The following is a 17,876-nucleotide window of genomic DNA, read 5'->3' as shown; positions in this document are numbered from 1 at the left end:
AACAGCCGGGATTCCGTGTAGTACTGCGGATTCTGGACCACTTTCTCAGAAAATAGGAAAAAAATTGGGAATTCATCTTATAGGACTGCAAAGTTGGACTCTGAGCATCTAGTTTCTGCTGGAAATGCCTGCTGCTGGTAATCCCTATCTTACAGGGGGAAGTCCTGTCCCACTGTTCTCTGATCATACTCCAAAGACTGTTTAAAACCAGAGTAGAACATTCATTCCTCTATGTTTCTCTTGTACAGATATTTAGAGTAGCTTTCTGACTTTCATCCTGAGACATTGTTCTCAGTCTTCATATTCCAGATTTCTCCCTTATCGCCAGAATGTGTTCTCCCTCATGACCCTCAAGTATGTATTTCATGAGTCTTCAGGTCTGGATTACAATGCTCTATTTCCTTGAACACTGAATGTTTACTCATAACTCCCAGTTTTGGCCTTACATCCTAAGTCTGACCTTGGGTCACCCATAAGACTCATTATGATATCCCCATCAGTTTCCTGGTCCTGACTACTCCTGATGAGTTCAAAGCCTAGCCAAGGGGGACAGCTGAATCTTTACTAATTAAATCTTTACCTAGAAAGTCAGCTTCAAAATCCTTCCCATACCCCAAATACAGATTACCTGTACATCCTGTCCAGTTTTAGATGCATCTGCTAAAAATAGCAATGAACTGGAGAAGGTTACCTTTTAAATCTGGTATCATGGTTGAGTTTATAAAATCCTATTGATGATAAAATGCTTTAGTGGATTCTACACTAATAAGTTAAATAGCCATAGGGCAGGTCCTTTTTTCAAAGGTTCTAAAATATCCTTTAGTTTTCCTGTTTCTAAAACCAATGTCTCATTTATATGCAGTATAGAGTGCAATGGCACCAGCTTGGCTCATTGCAACCTCCACCTCCTGGGTTCAAGCAATTCTCCTGCCTCAGCTTCCTGAGTAGCGGGGATTACAGGCATCCGCCACCATGCCTGACTAAGTTTTGTATTTTTAGTAGAGACAGGGTTTCAGTATGTTGGCCAGGCTGGTCTCGAACTCCTGACCTCAGGTGATCCACCTGCCTTGGCCTCCCAAAGTGCTGGGATCCACTGCACCCGGCCTCAATATCATTTATTAATGAATGCTTCTTATCCTTCTTGATTAGGAATTTTTGGCTATCACAGACTGAAACTTTTCTGGATCACGAATTGCATTTCTATTCCACTAATTATTTCTGCCTTTTAATATGATACAATATAATTTCAGTGGCTGTAACTTTGAGAGGTAAAAATTTGAAGGTAACTCCATTAATACGTTGATTTGTTTTTGGACTTTTTTTTTTTTTTTGAGACAGAGTTTCACTCTTGTTGCCCAGCTGGAGTACAATGGCGCGATCTCGGTTCACCACAACCTCTGCCTCCCGGGTTCAAGCGATTCTCCTGCCTCAGGCTTCCTGAGTAGCTGAGATTACAGGCATGTGCCACCACACCTGGCTAATTTTATAGTTTTAGTAGAGATGGGGTTTCTCCATGTTGGTCAGGCTGGTCTCGAACTCCCGACCTCAGGTGATCCATCTGCCTCAGCCTCCCAACGTGCTGGGATTACATGCATGCGCCCGGCCTGTTTTTGGACATTTTGTCTTATGCTTCTGGATGAATTTTGCTACCTATTTGTATAAAATGTCTTGCTGAGGTTTTATATTTAAGTGTTTTTAGAAATGGAAAACACTGGGCAGAGTGCAGTGGCTCATGCCTGTAATCCCAGCACTTTGGGAGGCCAAGACTGGTGGATCACCTGAGGTCAGGAGTTCGAGACCAGCCTGGCCAACACGGTGAAACCCTGTCTCTACTAAAAATACAAAAATTAGTTGAGTGTGGTGGCAGGTGCCTGTAATCCCAGCTACTTGGGAGGCTGAGGCAGGATAATCACTTGAACCCGGGAGGTGGATGTTGCAGTGAGCTGAGATTGCACCATTGCACTCCAGCCTGGGCAACAAGAGCGAAACTCTGTCTCAAAAACAAATAAAATAAAATAAAATAAAATAAAATAAAATAAAATAAAGAAATGGAAAGCACTGACAACATTTTTAATATTGTTGAACGAGCATGAAAATAGAAGGCACCCTTGTCTGGTTTTGTTTTCAGTACAATCCAATAATTACAGTGTCTCCTTATCAGGTAATTTAATTTTTAAACTGTTAATTAAAAAAATAAAATTTTTATGTTAACAAATGCTGAGTCAACATCTATGAGGTGAAGATTTTTATAAAGTTACCTTATTGCCATAATGTGTTCTGATTATTATTTTGTTGGTGGTGTGACAAATTCTCACTCTGGTTAAATCTTACATGGTATAATATTTAATATATGACATTCATTTGTTCAGATTCTGTTTAAAAGGAAAGAAATAAAAATTCTACTTTACCAGTTACATAATATGTTTTATTTTATATATGCAAAGATTACCATTTTTGACAAATATCCTAAATAGTCTTGTCTTGTAGGAAATACTTTTGGACTAGGTGGTCTTTTCACAGGCTGGGAATAACTATGTTTAAATGGTAGACTGTGAGACCATCCAGATCACAGGATATTGGAAATGAAAAGCACCTTCAGCATTTTCTAGTAACAGCTACTTACTTTATGGGAGAGGAAACTGAGGCCCGCAAAGAAGAAAAACTTAGACAAAGTCAGATTGAGTTGATGACATAACAGTGCAGGTTCTCCCATGCTACAGTGCGGTTCTTTGAACCAAATGCACTATCATACTTGGAAATTCTATCACTACCCATTCCACAGCCCAGGAAGAACCAGGAGGGCAAGTCTTTGATGTCACATTTATTTCATCAGCTGCTTGTTTGCTGGTTTCCTTGCTTTGGCAGTTGGAATGTGCTTGGGTCTCACTTGATTTCCAAGTTCCCAGTTTCAGCCATAGGCCCTGGCATCTCCACTCATGGGCACCACCCTCTCTTTTGGGTTCAGTGATGATATCTGCTAATATCTTCCCCTTTTCAGGCAACTGAAGCTGTGCTGTAGATGTCATAGTCATATGGATGGGAATAAAAGAAATTTATTCTCCTCCCTGCTGGACAATTTACTAGGCAGGTGACCCTGAGGGTAAAAGCTGTCCTCGTGGTGATCCTTCTACTCTCACGACCCCATCCCAAGACATCCAACAGGAACTAAGGAGGAGATCCACTAGTTGTCGACCATATTCTCTCTGTGTAGTTTCCACTTCAGGATTATTGCTGTCCTACACTTGCTATCCATGTTGTGCTAGAGGAAGGAAGCTTCCTGCTTTACAATCTGAACCCAAACTGGGTTTTGACAGAGGTTTTGTGAGCGTATGTATTACATTCAGCAACATATAATCTTAATGCTAAAATATTGAAACACTTTATGTATTTTGATGATTTGTGGGGCAAACAGGATAAAATATTTGAAAGGGGGCTATTCAAGAAAGTACGTAGAGTCACTGTACTTAGACACAGGCAGATGAAACCAATCTTCTCCATCACCTATCACTCAGATTCTTTCTTTAAAGGAATTCCTAATGAGCCCTAGAGAAGGCCACATAGAGGGTGTGGCTAGTATAGTCTCTGCCACAGGGTGAGGTGGCTGAGGTGTCAGATGAGCCTATGGAGCAGGAGAGTGAAAAGGGCTGAGGAAATGGCCTGTCACTTAAACAGTGCCTTTGGGGAAGCATATTCAAATACTTTAGGAAAGAAAACCCGGACAATGGAGTCTATAAAGGACAGACTGTGTTTGACTCTTGACACTGAATTAAGCCCCCAAAGTAGTGTAAGTTTCTAGAGCACTTTCCAGAGGGAATTATAGGCCTCACATTTGTTAATGTGTTTTAAAACTTTACACCTTTCCATCTCTTCATCCCACAATTTTCTGTCCTTGATTCCTGAACACTATCCACACCTGATGCACTCTGTTTGGCCCTTTGTCTTGATCGCAGAGCCCAAAAGAACCTGGCCTAGCCCTGCCTTCACTTGTCCACCCTCTCACCCTATTGCCCCTTGTACGACTGCACCTGCTTCCTGGGGTGCTGCCCTGCCATGTTGGGATGAGGACGTATGAGGCCTGGGTTCCTGACTACCACAGATGGGCAGGGTGGAGCTCAGGGGAAAGACTGCCCGGGTAAAACACCTGGCTGAAGCAGAGATGTCCTTCTTCCTTGGTTATAGAGTTAGGGTCCAGGGTAGTAAGGTGATTGACTGAAGAGCTGTGTCTTCAGGTTGTGGACACAGCCTCCTGATGGCTTCTCTCCAGAGTTGAACTGCAATCTTCTCAACTTTGGGGTCATGGAGGAATCTGGAGGCCTTACGCTTCTGTGCCAAATAAGAGAAAGTTGTAGACGTATGAGGGAAAGAGATCTTACCCTTTCAGTCCCCTTCCTGGCCTCCATTACCCTTAGGGATTCCATTATTACACTCCACCAAGAATGGGCATCTCAGGTTCTGGGAGTTGCAATTTCCTGATGGATGCATGGCTCATAGGAAAAAGCTCTTGTTGGGTGGGCTTTAGGAGATGAAGCATCATAACCTATTACAGCCTATGTTTTCATCAGGAATATTCCTACTGCTTGACTCAGAGGAATAATAAAATTAAAATTAAATAATATCATATATCTGAAAGATTTTGACCAATCAAAAGTGCTCCTCATATGCAAAGGTTTACAATAGTTACATTGAGAATTTTGTTAATATGAAATCACTTTTCATTTATTCCTTCCATGGTTTCAGCACTGAGAAAATTAAAGCATAACAATCCATCTCTTTAAAACAAATGGCTTTATTTTATGAGAGTCAATTTTCTGAGATAGGGACAAATTCTGTTAAAACAGGGATCTAGGGAGTTCATCTTTTCCATTTCCTGGTTTGGGAAAAACCATAACATGTCAAAATTAGTTTTTTTTTTTGAGACAGAGTTTCACTCTTGTTGCCTAGGCTGGAGTGCAATGGCACAATCTTGGCTCACTGCAATCTCTACTTCCTGGGTTCAAGCGATTCTCCTGCCTCAGGCTCCCGAGTAGCTGGGATTACAGGCATGCACCACCATGCCTGGCTAATTTTGTATTTTTAGTAGAGACGGAGTTTCTCCATGTTGGTCAGGCTGGTTTGAATTCCTGACCTCAGGTGATCCACCTGCCTCGGCCTCCCAAAGTACTGGAATTACAGGCAAGAGCCACCGCACCCGGCCTAATTTTTTTTTTAAACATTTATCTTTAAAGCCCTCTGAAGTACATGGTGCTGCTGTCTTTCTTTCTTTCTTTCTTTTTTTTTCAGCTTTTAAAGGTTATTTTATTTTATTTATTTTATTATTATTATTATTATACTTTAAGTTCTAGGGTACATGTGCATAACGTGCAGGTTTGTTACATATGTATACTTGTGCCATGTTGGTGTGCTGCACCCATCAACTCGGTGCTGCTGTCTTTCTTGACTATCTAGTCCTATTTCTCAGTCGCACTATTGGAAAGTCTTTCCTTCCAATGTCTAATTTAAGTTTATGTTGCAGTAGCCTGATCTTTTTTCTCCTCATCTTGTTATGGAAGAGAAAGCGACATCTCTCAATATTAGGGCATTTTAACTTTTGTTAATTTTCTTTTGAAAATTAACTTTTGCTAATTTTCTTATAACTTTCTTCTAAGTCCTGGATCCTTTTTTTTTTTTTTTATTTTAAATGAGACAGGGTCTTGCTCTGTCTCTAGCCCAGGCTGGAGGGAAGTGGCATGATCATGGCTTACTGCAGTCTTCACCTCCCCAGGCTCAGGTTATCTTCTCACCTCAGCCTCCAGAGTAGCTGGGACTACAGGTGTGCACCACCATACCTGGCTAATTTTGTATATTTTGTGGAGACAGGTCTCACTGTGTCGAACTCCTGGGCTCAAGCAATCCAACCGCCTTGGCCTCCAGAAGTACTGGGATTACAGGCATGAACCACCCCACGCCCAGCCTATGTCCTTGATTCTTTATTCCTTCTTTGTGGTCTTCCTTTCCTAGCTGTCATTCTTTCTATGTTCCCTTATTCCCTCAGTTGAATTAAGATACTTTCTTACAATAAGATACTTTCTTATGGTGAGGTTCAGGGTTGATCCTGAGGGTTCAGGGCTGATCATGAGATTTCAGGGATTTCTGATGGGGCTGAGGATGGAGGAGGAATCCCAGGCTCTGTAGTTCACCATTTGTAAGTCGGGTGGGGAGGCACTTCTTGCCCCTTTGGAAGCACAGGCTTCCAAAGGCTCAAGGCTCAGAGCTAGCTATATTCGTGGCCAGCACACCCATATCCAGGTGGGTGCCATCTCCCTTGAACCTTGTCAGAATAGGGACACTTACCCAGTCCTGGGTGCTGATGTCATAGGTGTCACGGAGCAGTTGCTCATCCCTGAAATGGACACAGAGAAGAGTCATTCTGTTACAGGGGCCTGGACATGTCTCCCCAGCTGCTCAGCTCGCATCCCTGGTTTGAAGTATAGCCAAAGTGGGAGGGGCCAGACTTGAAGGGACACTGACGACCTAACAAGCCCGTCAGAGAGGCAGTTGCAGAATGTGGCACCAGAAATCTGGCCCCCTGTGAAGCAGAGTGGATCATGGCCGCTGAAGCTCTGTAATCCAGGGCTGGGAGCTGAGTTAGCCAAATGTTTCCATCCCAGGGCGCTGCCGCTGGAACAAGTCCCTGGTAGTTCACTTCTTATCTCCGTTTTTTTGTGTGGGAAAGGGATACAATGAGACTTGAATTCTCCTCATCTCACCCTGGATTTCACCCTGCCTTGCTCCATCTTTCAGGAAGCAGAAAAGCAGCAGCAACAGTTAGATCCTAAATCCACATTTTTACAGCCCAGGTAATCAGGTGGGTGTTCCCAGGGCCCTGCAGGGATCTATTTGGAAATCAGGCTTCCGAGGATGAAGGAGAGCATTCTCCAAGCAGAGGTAAGCTTGGCCCTTTTGACCTTTTGAACCTTAGGGATCAGCATCCAAGGAAATTATCTCACGAGCCTCTGGATCTCACAGTGGAGGCCATAGTTTCTTGTTCTGGAGTGGAGGTGATGGACCAGGTTTGGAGAAAGATCAGAGGGGTCTTCTCTGGGACGGTCTGTATTTAAAGATCCCCAAGAAGATTTGTACTCTTAACGAACTCCATTTTGCCACGGGGCTGAAAAAGCATAGAGTGGTTCCAATACCAGAGAGACCCCAAGAGTAGTCAGAATCTCCAGATTTCCTCCTCTCCCTGCCTCTTGTATCCACGGCTGAAGGCTCCTCACCCCTTCCATGGGATATAAAAATCCTTGAATTCAATCTTATTTAATTCTGACTTTGGAGGCTCTCTCTTTGGGCTCAGTCATATATATCCTTGATAATCAATGGGATTCAAGAGCCAGGAGCTTTGGCACCATACGGGAGTCTCTTAGAGGCAGAGAATCGCGGATCTCGGAATTCAAGCCTAGCTTAGACCTACTGAATAAGAATCTGTTTTTTAACAAGGGACCCAGGTGATCTGTATATATGCAAAAGTTTGAAAAGCCCCAATTTGTAAGTTCTTTCTTGGATGAGTGAAGAAAAGAGTTCCACATATGGCTTTTGTGCTATAATTCTAGGCTCCTGGGTATTTTGAGTATTTTCTTGAAATGCTAGAATTAGCATCTGGGCATTTGAAAACTGTAACTTGACCACCCTGAGTAATCATTCCACTCTAGCCTGCCTGCCATTCTATCCCTGTGCCAGCCTTGGGAAGCTGTTCCCTTTTTCTGTATTTGCTGTCTTTTTTTTTTTTTTTGAGACAGAGTCTTGCTTAGTCGCCCAGGCTGGAGTGCAATGGCGCGATCTCGGCTCACTGCAAGCTCCGCCTCCCGGGTTCACGCCATTCTCCTGCCTCAGCCTCCCGAGTAGCTGGGACTACAGGCGCCCGCCGCCTCACCCGGCTAATTTTTTTTTGCATTTTTAGTAGAGACGGGGTTTCACCGTGTTAGCCAGGATGGTCTCGATCTCCTGACCTCGTGATCCGCCCGCCTCGGCCTCCCAAAGTGCTGGGATTACAGGCGTGAGCCACCGCGCCCGGCCTGTATTTGCTGTCTTTACAGACAAGAACCATATCTAGCTGAAGCATGAGAGTGTTCTCAGGCCCTCAACAGCCATTCCAAGGGAGAAAAAGATTCTTCCATCCCTGTCCACGTGCTGTAGACTGAATGTCTATGTCCCCTCCAAATTGATATATTGAAACCTAATCCCCAAAGCAATGATAGTAAGGTGTGGGGCCTTTGGGAGGTAATTCACTTATGAGGGCAGAGCCCTCATGAATGAGATTAGTGTCTGTATGAAAGAGAACCTAGAGAATTCCTTTACTGCTTCCTCCATGTGAAGACACAGTGAAAAAGTTGGCTGTTTATGAACTGGGAGGCAGGGCCTCACCAGACACCAAATCCGCTGGCACCTTGATCTTGGACATCCCAGCCTCCAGTACTGTGGGAAATAAATTTCTGTTGATTATAAACTAACGAATATGGTATTCTGTTCTAGCAGCCTGAACAGACTCAGACATGAGGCGATTGAGATGGACAGAGGAGAGACTCGCAGTACTTATGAATGCTTTAAGGAAAGCCAATTCCCAATTTGGTTGAAGTGGGGAAAGAAAAGAACCTGGACTCTAGCCTTAAGCTAAATGGAAGATCCTAGGGTGAGACTTTGGGATGAACTCCATATCTCGTTCTTATCTCCATTTTTTTTTTTTTTTGTATGGGAAATGGATACAATGAGACTTGAATTCCAGATCCCCTCCCTTGTTTCCTTATCCAAACCTTGGAATGGTGCTCTTTTATCTCGAATCTGAGCATCTTCCTGCAGCTGAAAAATAATGAGAATACAGAGTCAGAGATGATGGGGCTGGTGTCCTGTGGACCTGCAGTGTACTAGCTATAGACTTGGTCAAATGCAGGGATGTCTGTTTGGGAAAACATGGGCTTCCTGGACGTGGAACTCCCAAGATTTCTTTCTTTATTTTTTTTGAGATAGAGTCTCGCTCTGCTGTTCGGGATGGAGTGCAGTGGTGTGATCTCGGCTCACTGCAACTTCCACCTCCCAAGTTCAAGCGATTCTCCTGCCTCAGCCTCCCTAGGAGCTGGGATCACAGGTGTGCACCACCAAGTCTGACTAATTTTTGCATTTTTGGTAGAGATGAGGTTTCACCATGTTGGTCAGGCTGGTTGAACTCCTGACCTCAGGAGATCTGGCCACCTCAGCCTCCCAAAGTGCTGGGATTACCATCCAGCCACTTTGGCCACTGTGCCCAGCCAAAATCCCAAGACTTCCAAAAGCACAATTTGTATTGTTTTTGTATCTCTCACACCAAACCACTTAATATAATGCCCTGCATATAGCATATGCTCAATAAATGTCTTTTGAATAATGAATGAATAAATAGGGGCAAGCTGTGCCTCTTTAGGGGTGGGAGACACATAATTCATCACTTACAGTCATAACTATTCATACCAAGGTCTCACATCTTTTATTCTTTGTGGCCCTCTGGCCTTCTGCTATGTCTTTTCTGGGCCCTTTTACACTCCTCATTGAGTCTCCAGTGGTTCTCTGCAGAGAAGCTTTAACTACATGTAAAGGATCTTTTAAAAATTCCTTCTTGGCCGGGCGGGGTGGCTCATGTTTGTAATCCCAGCACTTTGGGAGGCCAAGGTGGGTGGATCACCTGAGGTCAGGAGTTCAAGACCAGCCTGACCAACATGGTGAAACCCCGTTTCTACTAATAATGCAGAGGTTAGCTGGGTGTGGTGCCAGCTGTAATCTCAGTTACCCAGAAGGCTGAGGCAGGAGAATCACTGGGACTTAGGAGGCGTAGGTTGTGGTGAGCCGAGATCATGCTACTACACTGTAGCCTGGGTGGCAGAACAAGACTGTCTCAAAAAAAAAAAAAAAGAAAAAAAAAAGAAAATCCTTCTTAGGCTGGGCACAGTGCCTCACACCTGTAATACCAGCATTTTGGGAGGCCAAGGCTGGCAGATGGCTTGAGTCCAGGAATTCGAGACCAACCTGGGCAACATGGCAACACCCTATCTCTACAAAAAAAAAAAAAAAAAAATTAGTTGGGTGTGGTACTCCCAGCTACTTGGGAGGCTGAGGGAGGAGATTCGCTTGAACCTGGGAGCCAGAGGTTGCAGTGAGCTGAGATCACGTCACTGCACTCCAGCCTGGGCACAGAGTGAGACCATGTCTCAAAAAGAGAGAGAGAAAGAGAGAGAAACAGAGAGAGAGAGAGAGAGAGAGAGAGAGAGAGACTGACTGAAATCTATAGAAGAAGAGCCAAGGAGAGCAGAGGAAGAGGTTTTATTTCTATTTACCCAAGAAGGTTAGCTCTTGTGTCTAATTTGTACTTCCACACAGACATAGTCACCTAATAAGGCAGTTTACTACATCACTAGGGGATTCTCCCCAACTCAGTCACTTATCAGCATTTCATACAACCACATAGAATATTCTTGCTGAGAGAAGTTCTAGCATATACAATTTTCTGTCTGTGTTATCACATTTCCTCAAGGGAACTGTTAGGCATCTTCTTGCCTTAGCTGCCTGGACGGACAAGACCGTGGTACTCTTTAAGGGAGAAATCACTAGAAAAATAAATGAAGCTGAAACCTTGGTCAGAGGCAACATCTCAGTAGGGTAAGAAAAAAAATGGGATCAAGGCACATGATAGGGCTGGGGAATTCAGAGAATCAAAATCTAATCTCACCTCCTTTTGTATATCCTTAAAAACTGTCAGCACCTGACAGAAGACAAAAATATAGAAAAAATAATATTGTAGTTGATTACTTTATTACAGAGAGATTTCACATATAAAATTAAGTTACCTAGTCTCCTAGCCACTAGGCTGTAGAATGTGAATGCCAAGACTGTGGCTTTGTAGCTCTAGCAATAAATCCTCACTGACTTCCACTCTACAGAAACCTCTGGGCCGCCATTTCTTTATGTGGTAAATGAGCAAAATACAGTAAAGTATTTAAAGAAGACTGGGCTGTGCCTTGGATGTATAACGAAACCTACTATCATATTTATTTTCAGTCTAATTCATTCTTATTCTGAAGCTTAGCACAGGTATTCAAATCAACGGTATTTATTTGCTCGTTTGAGGGAGTGTAAAATCATATGATCACTTTGGAAAAAGTTGTGGCACTTTCTTTTCTTTTCTTTTTGGCTGTGAGTTTATTCAAGGCAAAATAATCCTCTCCAATTTTACTGAGGTAGATGTACATCCACAACCAAATCTGCCTCTAAACTGGAATTCAGTTGCTGACCCAGCCCCAGCCTCCACTTTCTTGTCGGCACCAGGGGGCACAGCATTCTGTCTGTAGGTATCTCTGTTGGCTCCCCCTCTTGTGAGTCTTGCAGATCACTAACCCTCCAGACCTTTTAGGCCGAGGCCTGCCAGTCTCTGGATGGCTGTGGTGTAGAGTGACAGGCACGGTCTCCGGGTGATGAAGGTAATCATGGAGATACTGGACACCCTCATTGATAAGGTACCAGTAGAAATGTCTCTAGGCAAACTGTTGCTTCATGTAGCCTCGGGACTTGAGAGACTGCATGGCCTTCATGATGTGAAGGATGGGCACATTCTTGTCTGCCAGCTCCAGGTGCTTAGGCATGTGGACATCCTTCTTGGCCACCATGACTCTCTCCTTAAAAACGAGTTCATAAATGGCAATCCAGTTCTTCGGCATCAACATCTCAGTGGCTATAGGGTCCAGGGCCGGGGCTGGCAGTTTCTTATAAAACCAAATATCTGCCTACTGTATTACCCAGCCATGAATGGATCCAGTGACTGTTGGAACTGTGGGTTGTCTCCCTTGGGAGAAAGTGTGAGAACTTTTAGATAGTTGTTATCTTGTTTGGTGGAAATATAGTGTATGTAGATATTCAGGAGCTTCAATTTGTATATAAGGGTACATATGGAAGATGAATGGGCAAAGGGGTACAGCGTGCCAATGATTAATTCGTTGCCTCTCAATGGTTAATTCTCTGCCCTTTGTTCACTCTTTGTTATATTATAAGTACTTGATTATTTTCTTGTTCTCAACAGGATGGTCTTTTGACTCTTATATAAACAACTTACTCTTTAGCTAATATAATAATTGTAAGAACATGAAATAGTGATGCTACTGTACAGCATTGTAATTAAGATTATTTCCTTATATAAAGAGTCATTGAATATCACAGAAAATAAAACATGTTGGACACATTATTCATTTTATATAATATTGTACAGTGGGGGCTGGCACAAGAGGCTCTAGATAATTTTACTCATTTTTAATCAGAAATGATTAAATGCTCAGTTTCCTGTACTGTAAGTTCAAAAGTGATCAATTATCTTTTAATTCTCATCTCTATCTAAGGTTTTACGAGCAACTAATATGGTAAGATTGGGATGTTGAAGTAGCTGGTATTTATGTGAAGGCCTCTTAGAAACTCCAAGTAAATGTCTGTATTCTATGAAAGTTCACTACAATTTGCTGTGGGTATCTTATGGGCATTACTGGCTTCTGCACATATATACCCTTCAACTATAAAGTGAAACCTGGCATTTTTACGTTTGTGAATTGAAATCAACATTTTCATGTTTGTGAAAGGCCATACCTGTGCTTTCAAGTCTGTAAAAATCACTGAGAATTGGGGATTAAACACCCTTAAAACAAACAGGACCTGTGACAGCTTCAAATAAGTGGGTGTCGGGAAGGGGCGCTGGTGTGCACAGACCCGAGAAGCTCTGAGAATATGAGACTGCACAAACAACAGAACAAGGTGGGAGGGAGCGTGTTGATCCTTCACCGTCAATCAACAAGCCACTCAAGGAAAGAGAAATAAATGTGCTCCTTCCTGAAGCCTTCCCCCACTTCCCACCTCTTGCCACGCTGTCAAAAATGATTCCTCTGTCCTCACCTGGTCCCACAGGGTTTCAGTGATGGTTACCTGTCTTTCCTGTAGAAATAAGGAACAAATGTTGGAAACAATATCCCAACTCTCCCAGAAACTGAAGTGACACGTTATGAAACATTATGAAGACAAGATATTTCTTGGAATTGAGCTAGACACCCAAAATCATCCCATTTCTCAGGCAGCCAAAAGTCTCCTGCAGCCCTCCTGAATCATTTCATCCCATATATCCTGCTTCGCTCTGGATCTAGCTGGTGTGTGACAGGTCCAAACAGACCCATTTGTTTACCACCTTGTCAATGCCTGTACAGCCTGCCTGCCCCTGGAGGCAACTGGTGAAGCAGTGGCATTGGAGATATTACTGGTGTGGTAGACAATGACCCACTCTACCAGCCAGTCAAGAGCACCCCGTTCCTTCTCAGGCAGCTTTTTTTTTTTTTTTTCCTCCTGTCTACAACCTCTTCTCCTCCCCTCTCCCTAGGAATTAGAAGGCCCAGAGGATCCAGAGAATTTGCATACCTTACCCACCTGTGATCTCATTGTCCCTTCTGTGGATGTGCTACAAAGAAAGAATGATATAAACCTGATGAGGAGCAGAGAACGTGGGCTAAAGGCTTCTCCTAACTCTATTCTATCACTCCTAGCAGGAATTCTTGAAGTTTCTATACTAAAAATCCAGGAAGGATAGCCAGGGTCCTGCCTCTCATATCCCTTATGGGAGGTGTGGGGACAGGTGGGAACCTTGCCTCATCTTCCAAATATCTTGGAAGCCCTTTGAGAACTCTAAAGCATAGAACATTGGAAGTGAAGGTGATGGTCACTGTTATTAAACCTTGTCATTTTCCTGCCTGCCTAATTTATGTCTACTCTCCACCCTTCACCCCACCTAACCTGTCAAACTTCCCAGGTCCTCTTTGGAAAGTATACTCAATTAGCAAACTGCTTCCTTTTTTATCCCCCGAAAAAGTGTTCTTTTCCTTTGTGACTTCTGATGGGGTGGTAATGGGGATGGAAGGCTGAGGAAGTGGAAAGATTTTGCTTATTCTTGGCAGCACAACTGAAGCTTTTATTCCTAAATACCACCTCATTCCTAAATCAGTGCCAAAGTCACCTAGGAGAGGATGTATACAGATATACAGGTAACTGGAAGAAAGAAGAAGGGTGAAAGTGAGTGAAACCCGGGTAACCAGTCTGCTCTATCATGCTTGCCGATCCTGAGCAAACAGCCTCATCTCCTGGCCGTGCGGTTCCTGCTAGTACAGTTCCTGCCATTAAAAAAAGCAATAAGTTTTTCCAAACAGGAGTAGGGAGGCCAGTAATCACAGGGAGTCTGGGGACCCAGAAGAGTGAAAACTGGGCTCTAGATGACACTGAAGCTCAAGACCAGCTTGGGCAACATAGTGAGACTTCGTTTCTACAAACAAAACAAAACACAACACAACAAAACAAAACCAACAACAAACAAACAAAAGAGCAGCAGCAACAACAACAAAAAAACCCAGCCAGGCATGGTGGTAGGCACTTGTGGTCCTAGCTTACTCAGGAGGCTGAGACAGGAGGATTGCTTGAGCCCAGGAGTTCGAGGCTGCAGTGAGCCATGATTGCACTACTGCACTCTAGCCTCAGCAACAGAGCAAGCCCTTGTTGCTAAAAAAAATAAATAAAATAAAGTAAAAATAAAAAGACACTGAGCCTACAGATTTCCAGTTAAAAGGAGACTGTTGATGAACTTTGATAGCATTGACATCATATCAGATGGCTCAGGCACACAGTTCTGCCAGCTGGAGTGTTATTTCTCCATAGAACACGGCAGAGCTACTACTTATTGCAAATCCAAGCCATGCCCCTAATTCTGAAAACATCCTTTTAATTTATTTAATGATACATATTAATCGTACATATTTATGAGGCACATGTGATAGTTTGATAATGCATACAATATGTAATGATCAAATCAAGAGTATTTAGGATATCCATCACCTCAAACATTGATCAGTTCTTTGTGCTGGAAACATTTCCACTCTTCTCAGCTAACTATTTTTGAAATACATAATAAATTATTGTTAATTATAGTCACCCTACTATGCTATTGAACCTCAACCCTAAGCCTGTTTCCTCACCTATAAAACAAGAGGAGTAATCTTTCTCTCAAGGATTTGGGGGATGATTATATGAAAGCACTTGTAACTGTTAAGTGTTTTCAAACATTATTGTTGTGTGTTATTTTTACAGTGTCCTGTCCACTTTCACCATCAAAAAGCATATGTTCATCAGCAGAAAGGCCAGGGCTCTGGTGTGGTTTATGTGTTTTCTCATATGGAAGTCTAGGAGACTCCAGTATCTACTCATTATTTTTTCCTCAAGGTCCTGCAGCTGTCTGGAAGAGAATTCATACTCTTAGATAGAGCAGATTCCCAACTTCCTCCAGACTCAGGCTTCTCAATTCCTTGCTGGCTCTCAGGCTTGAGGTCCAGTTAACCATTCCGAGCACTTTCATAAGATAGGCAGCTTAGAAATTTATAAGTCATTTTTCACTTTCTCTTCCCAAATTTCTACAAACTCTTTTTGTTTCGCTATTGTTGCCCAGGCTGGAGTGCAGTGGCGCAATCCCGGTTTACCGCAACCTCCGCCTGCAGAGTTCAAGCGATTCTCCTGCCTCAGTCTCCCAAATAGATGGGATTACACGCATGCACCAGCACGCCCAGCTAATTGTTTGTATTTTTAGTAGAGATGGGGTTTCTCCATGTTGGTCAGGCTGGTCTCGAACGCCCAACCTCAGGTGATTTGCCCGCCTTGGCCTCCCAAAGAGCTGGGATTACAGGCATGAAGCACCACGCCCATTCCCAAATTTCTACAAACTCTTATCTCAAAACATCTGCTGCAAGTTCAAAGGCTCAAGCCAAATTCTGATTCCTTTATGAAGCTTTCCTGATCCATAAGTTCACAGTAAACCCTCCTTCTTTTCTGACTTCATGAATACCATCACCTGGGTCTCATATTTAGCCTCAAGCAGCAGATTCTAGCCCTCTTTTGAACCCTAGACCAAGGGCAGCTTGATTTTGGGTGGTTGGCCTTGATTCACACTATAGAGGATTCAAAGGACTTAGGCAAAGTCAATCCTGGAATAAATAAATGTCCCTAGTTTGTGTACCCCACCAACTCCTAGAGGAATTGCAGTTGATGCCTGATTTCTAAATTAGAATGACAAAGATTTGCTATTGTCTCTTTCGTCAAGGAGATGGAGAAGAGGGAGGACACATTAAAGTCCCCATCTTATCCAGCCAGGAAGCAAGTGAAGCCAAATGAAGAGCGATAGGAGGAGACAGGAGACCCTGGTTCTTCTCCCATGGAGTATAGTAATCTAAGGACGTTTGAGGGTCGTCATTAGCCCCATTACCTTCTCTGCTGCTTGGAGGTCATTTCTGCCTTTGGTTCTTGATCCTGGCAGGGATGCTGTGCCATTTGTTCTCAGACAGAAACCAAGGACTCTGGAGCTGAAGATGGAGATAGCTCCAGGCCCTGGAGAGGCATAAATGAATATGGGGAGGAGGCAGGCACATGGTGAGAAGAAAAGTGTTTATTCACTGGAGAACTACCAGGACAGATATCTCAGCAGTTAATGAAGCATTTGTGTTTTGGATGGGTGAGTGTGCATGTGCATGTGTGTGCTTGCATATGTGTGCATGTATGTGTGTACATATGTGTAAAGAAAGATGAGGGTAAGAGGAGGGTAAGAGGAAGGAAGTATTTGGCCCGGGTAAAATCTTCCTACAGTCTTTGTCAGTAACAACAGAAATTGCAGTGAGGAAGTAGATGAAAAAAAAGAGAGAATCTAAGTGAAAAATAACACTTAGCTGAGATTGGGGATGGGGCATTGGCCAAAGGGTCTTTGAGTTCAGGCAAGGACAGGAAATAGAGTAGAGTGAATGCAAGATTGGTAAATACCCCACCCCCTCCCACCTCAGTCAGAATTTTCATGGTTAACTAAGGGTAGAGTTTCAGGATGGAGGGCCATCAGCTCCAGCCTTCAAGTGCTTTGTAGAGAAGAAGGGCTCATAGGCAGTGACCCAGACAGGAGACAAATCCTCCTTTGAGACGTTTCCCTTCCACTTTTCCCACTCCCACCCTTCTTGACCTCCAAGCCCCAGTCAAGAACCAGATCAATTAAGCCTAGAAACTTACCCTGCTTGGTTCCCCAAATTACACTTTGCCCCACTCCTTCCCCCCTAGACTTTTTCCTCTTTGAGCCCCATCTCACAACAGCCTCCTGTTCCCATATCAACCTTGCCCTTTTCAACACTTTGTGACTTCAGCTGTGACCTCACAGACAGACAACTTGCTCTCCCTCCCAGCTGCACACTAGGCTCCATTCAATCCAAATGATAATGGTAAAATGATGGGATAATGTTGTGGGATTTTAATTTTAGTTTCTGCAAATTTTTGCTTCTTCATTGCCTTCTAGCCATTGCATTGGAAATCCATTGATTCTGAGAGATGAAAGCAATGGGGCCAGAAGAACCCAGTTTTTAGTTTGAATTTCAAAATCAGGTCTGAGAAATCTGGCTTTCAATTTCAAGAGGTAGGTCCTTTAGAGAGAAATGGTTTTGTTGTGAATTCTCAAAGTCTTTGACTTAGAAGATCACCAAAGATTTGTGGATGATCATGGATTTAAAACCTTAGAGGGGATGAAAACAGGTTTTCTGAAGAAAGTATAGGGTGTTAATACGGAGGCAGGAAGTGAATATTAGGGAAGAGGCGTTAGGTATAGATGTGCAACTCTGGGACCTGCTTCTTTTTGGTGATGGTGCATATAAAATACCCCAATATATCTAGAAATTTAAGAACAGAAAGAACCAAGGGCCAGCTTCTCCCTTGAAACTAGACCCCTGGAGGAGCAGCCTCAGAGAGAGCACTGTGCCTACATGGGGAGGTCGTGGTGAAGTGGGAATTGT

At 43.4% G+C, this 17,876-nt stretch overlaps 1 protein-coding gene and 1 pseudogene across 1 annotated transcript; both read right to left on the bottom strand.

Moving 5' to 3' along the window:
• Positions 1 to 2,404: 2,404 nt before the first annotated feature.
• Positions 2,405 to 16,386, bottom strand: C11H12orf54 (chromosome 11 C12orf54 homolog). The gene is made up of 8 exons (XM_074007694.1): positions 16,322 to 16,386; positions 13,453 to 13,483; positions 12,931 to 12,969; positions 10,730 to 10,762; positions 8,648 to 8,832; positions 7,131 to 7,147; positions 6,331 to 6,379; positions 2,405 to 4,323 (listed from the first exon to the last, which is right to left on the bottom strand). The coding sequence occupies exons 1-8, from the start codon at positions 16,384 to 16,386 to the stop codon at positions 4,182 to 4,184; spliced, it is 561 nt and encodes a 186-aa protein (XP_073863795.1). The 3' UTR covers positions 2,405 to 4,181.
• Positions 11,171 to 11,951, bottom strand: LOC102144895 (small ribosomal subunit protein eS10-like; annotated as a pseudogene).
• Positions 16,387 to 17,876: the final 1,490 nt, after the last annotated feature.

The sequence above is a fragment of the Macaca fascicularis genome, chromosome 11, assembly GCF_037993035.2.
Source record: "Macaca fascicularis isolate 582-1 chromosome 11, T2T-MFA8v1.1".
In the NCBI taxonomy this organism is placed as follows: Eukaryota; Metazoa; Chordata; class Mammalia; order Primates; family Cercopithecidae; genus Macaca; species Macaca fascicularis.
Note: the sequence above shows the minus strand (reverse complement) of the source record. Positions and strands in the feature narration are given on the sequence as shown.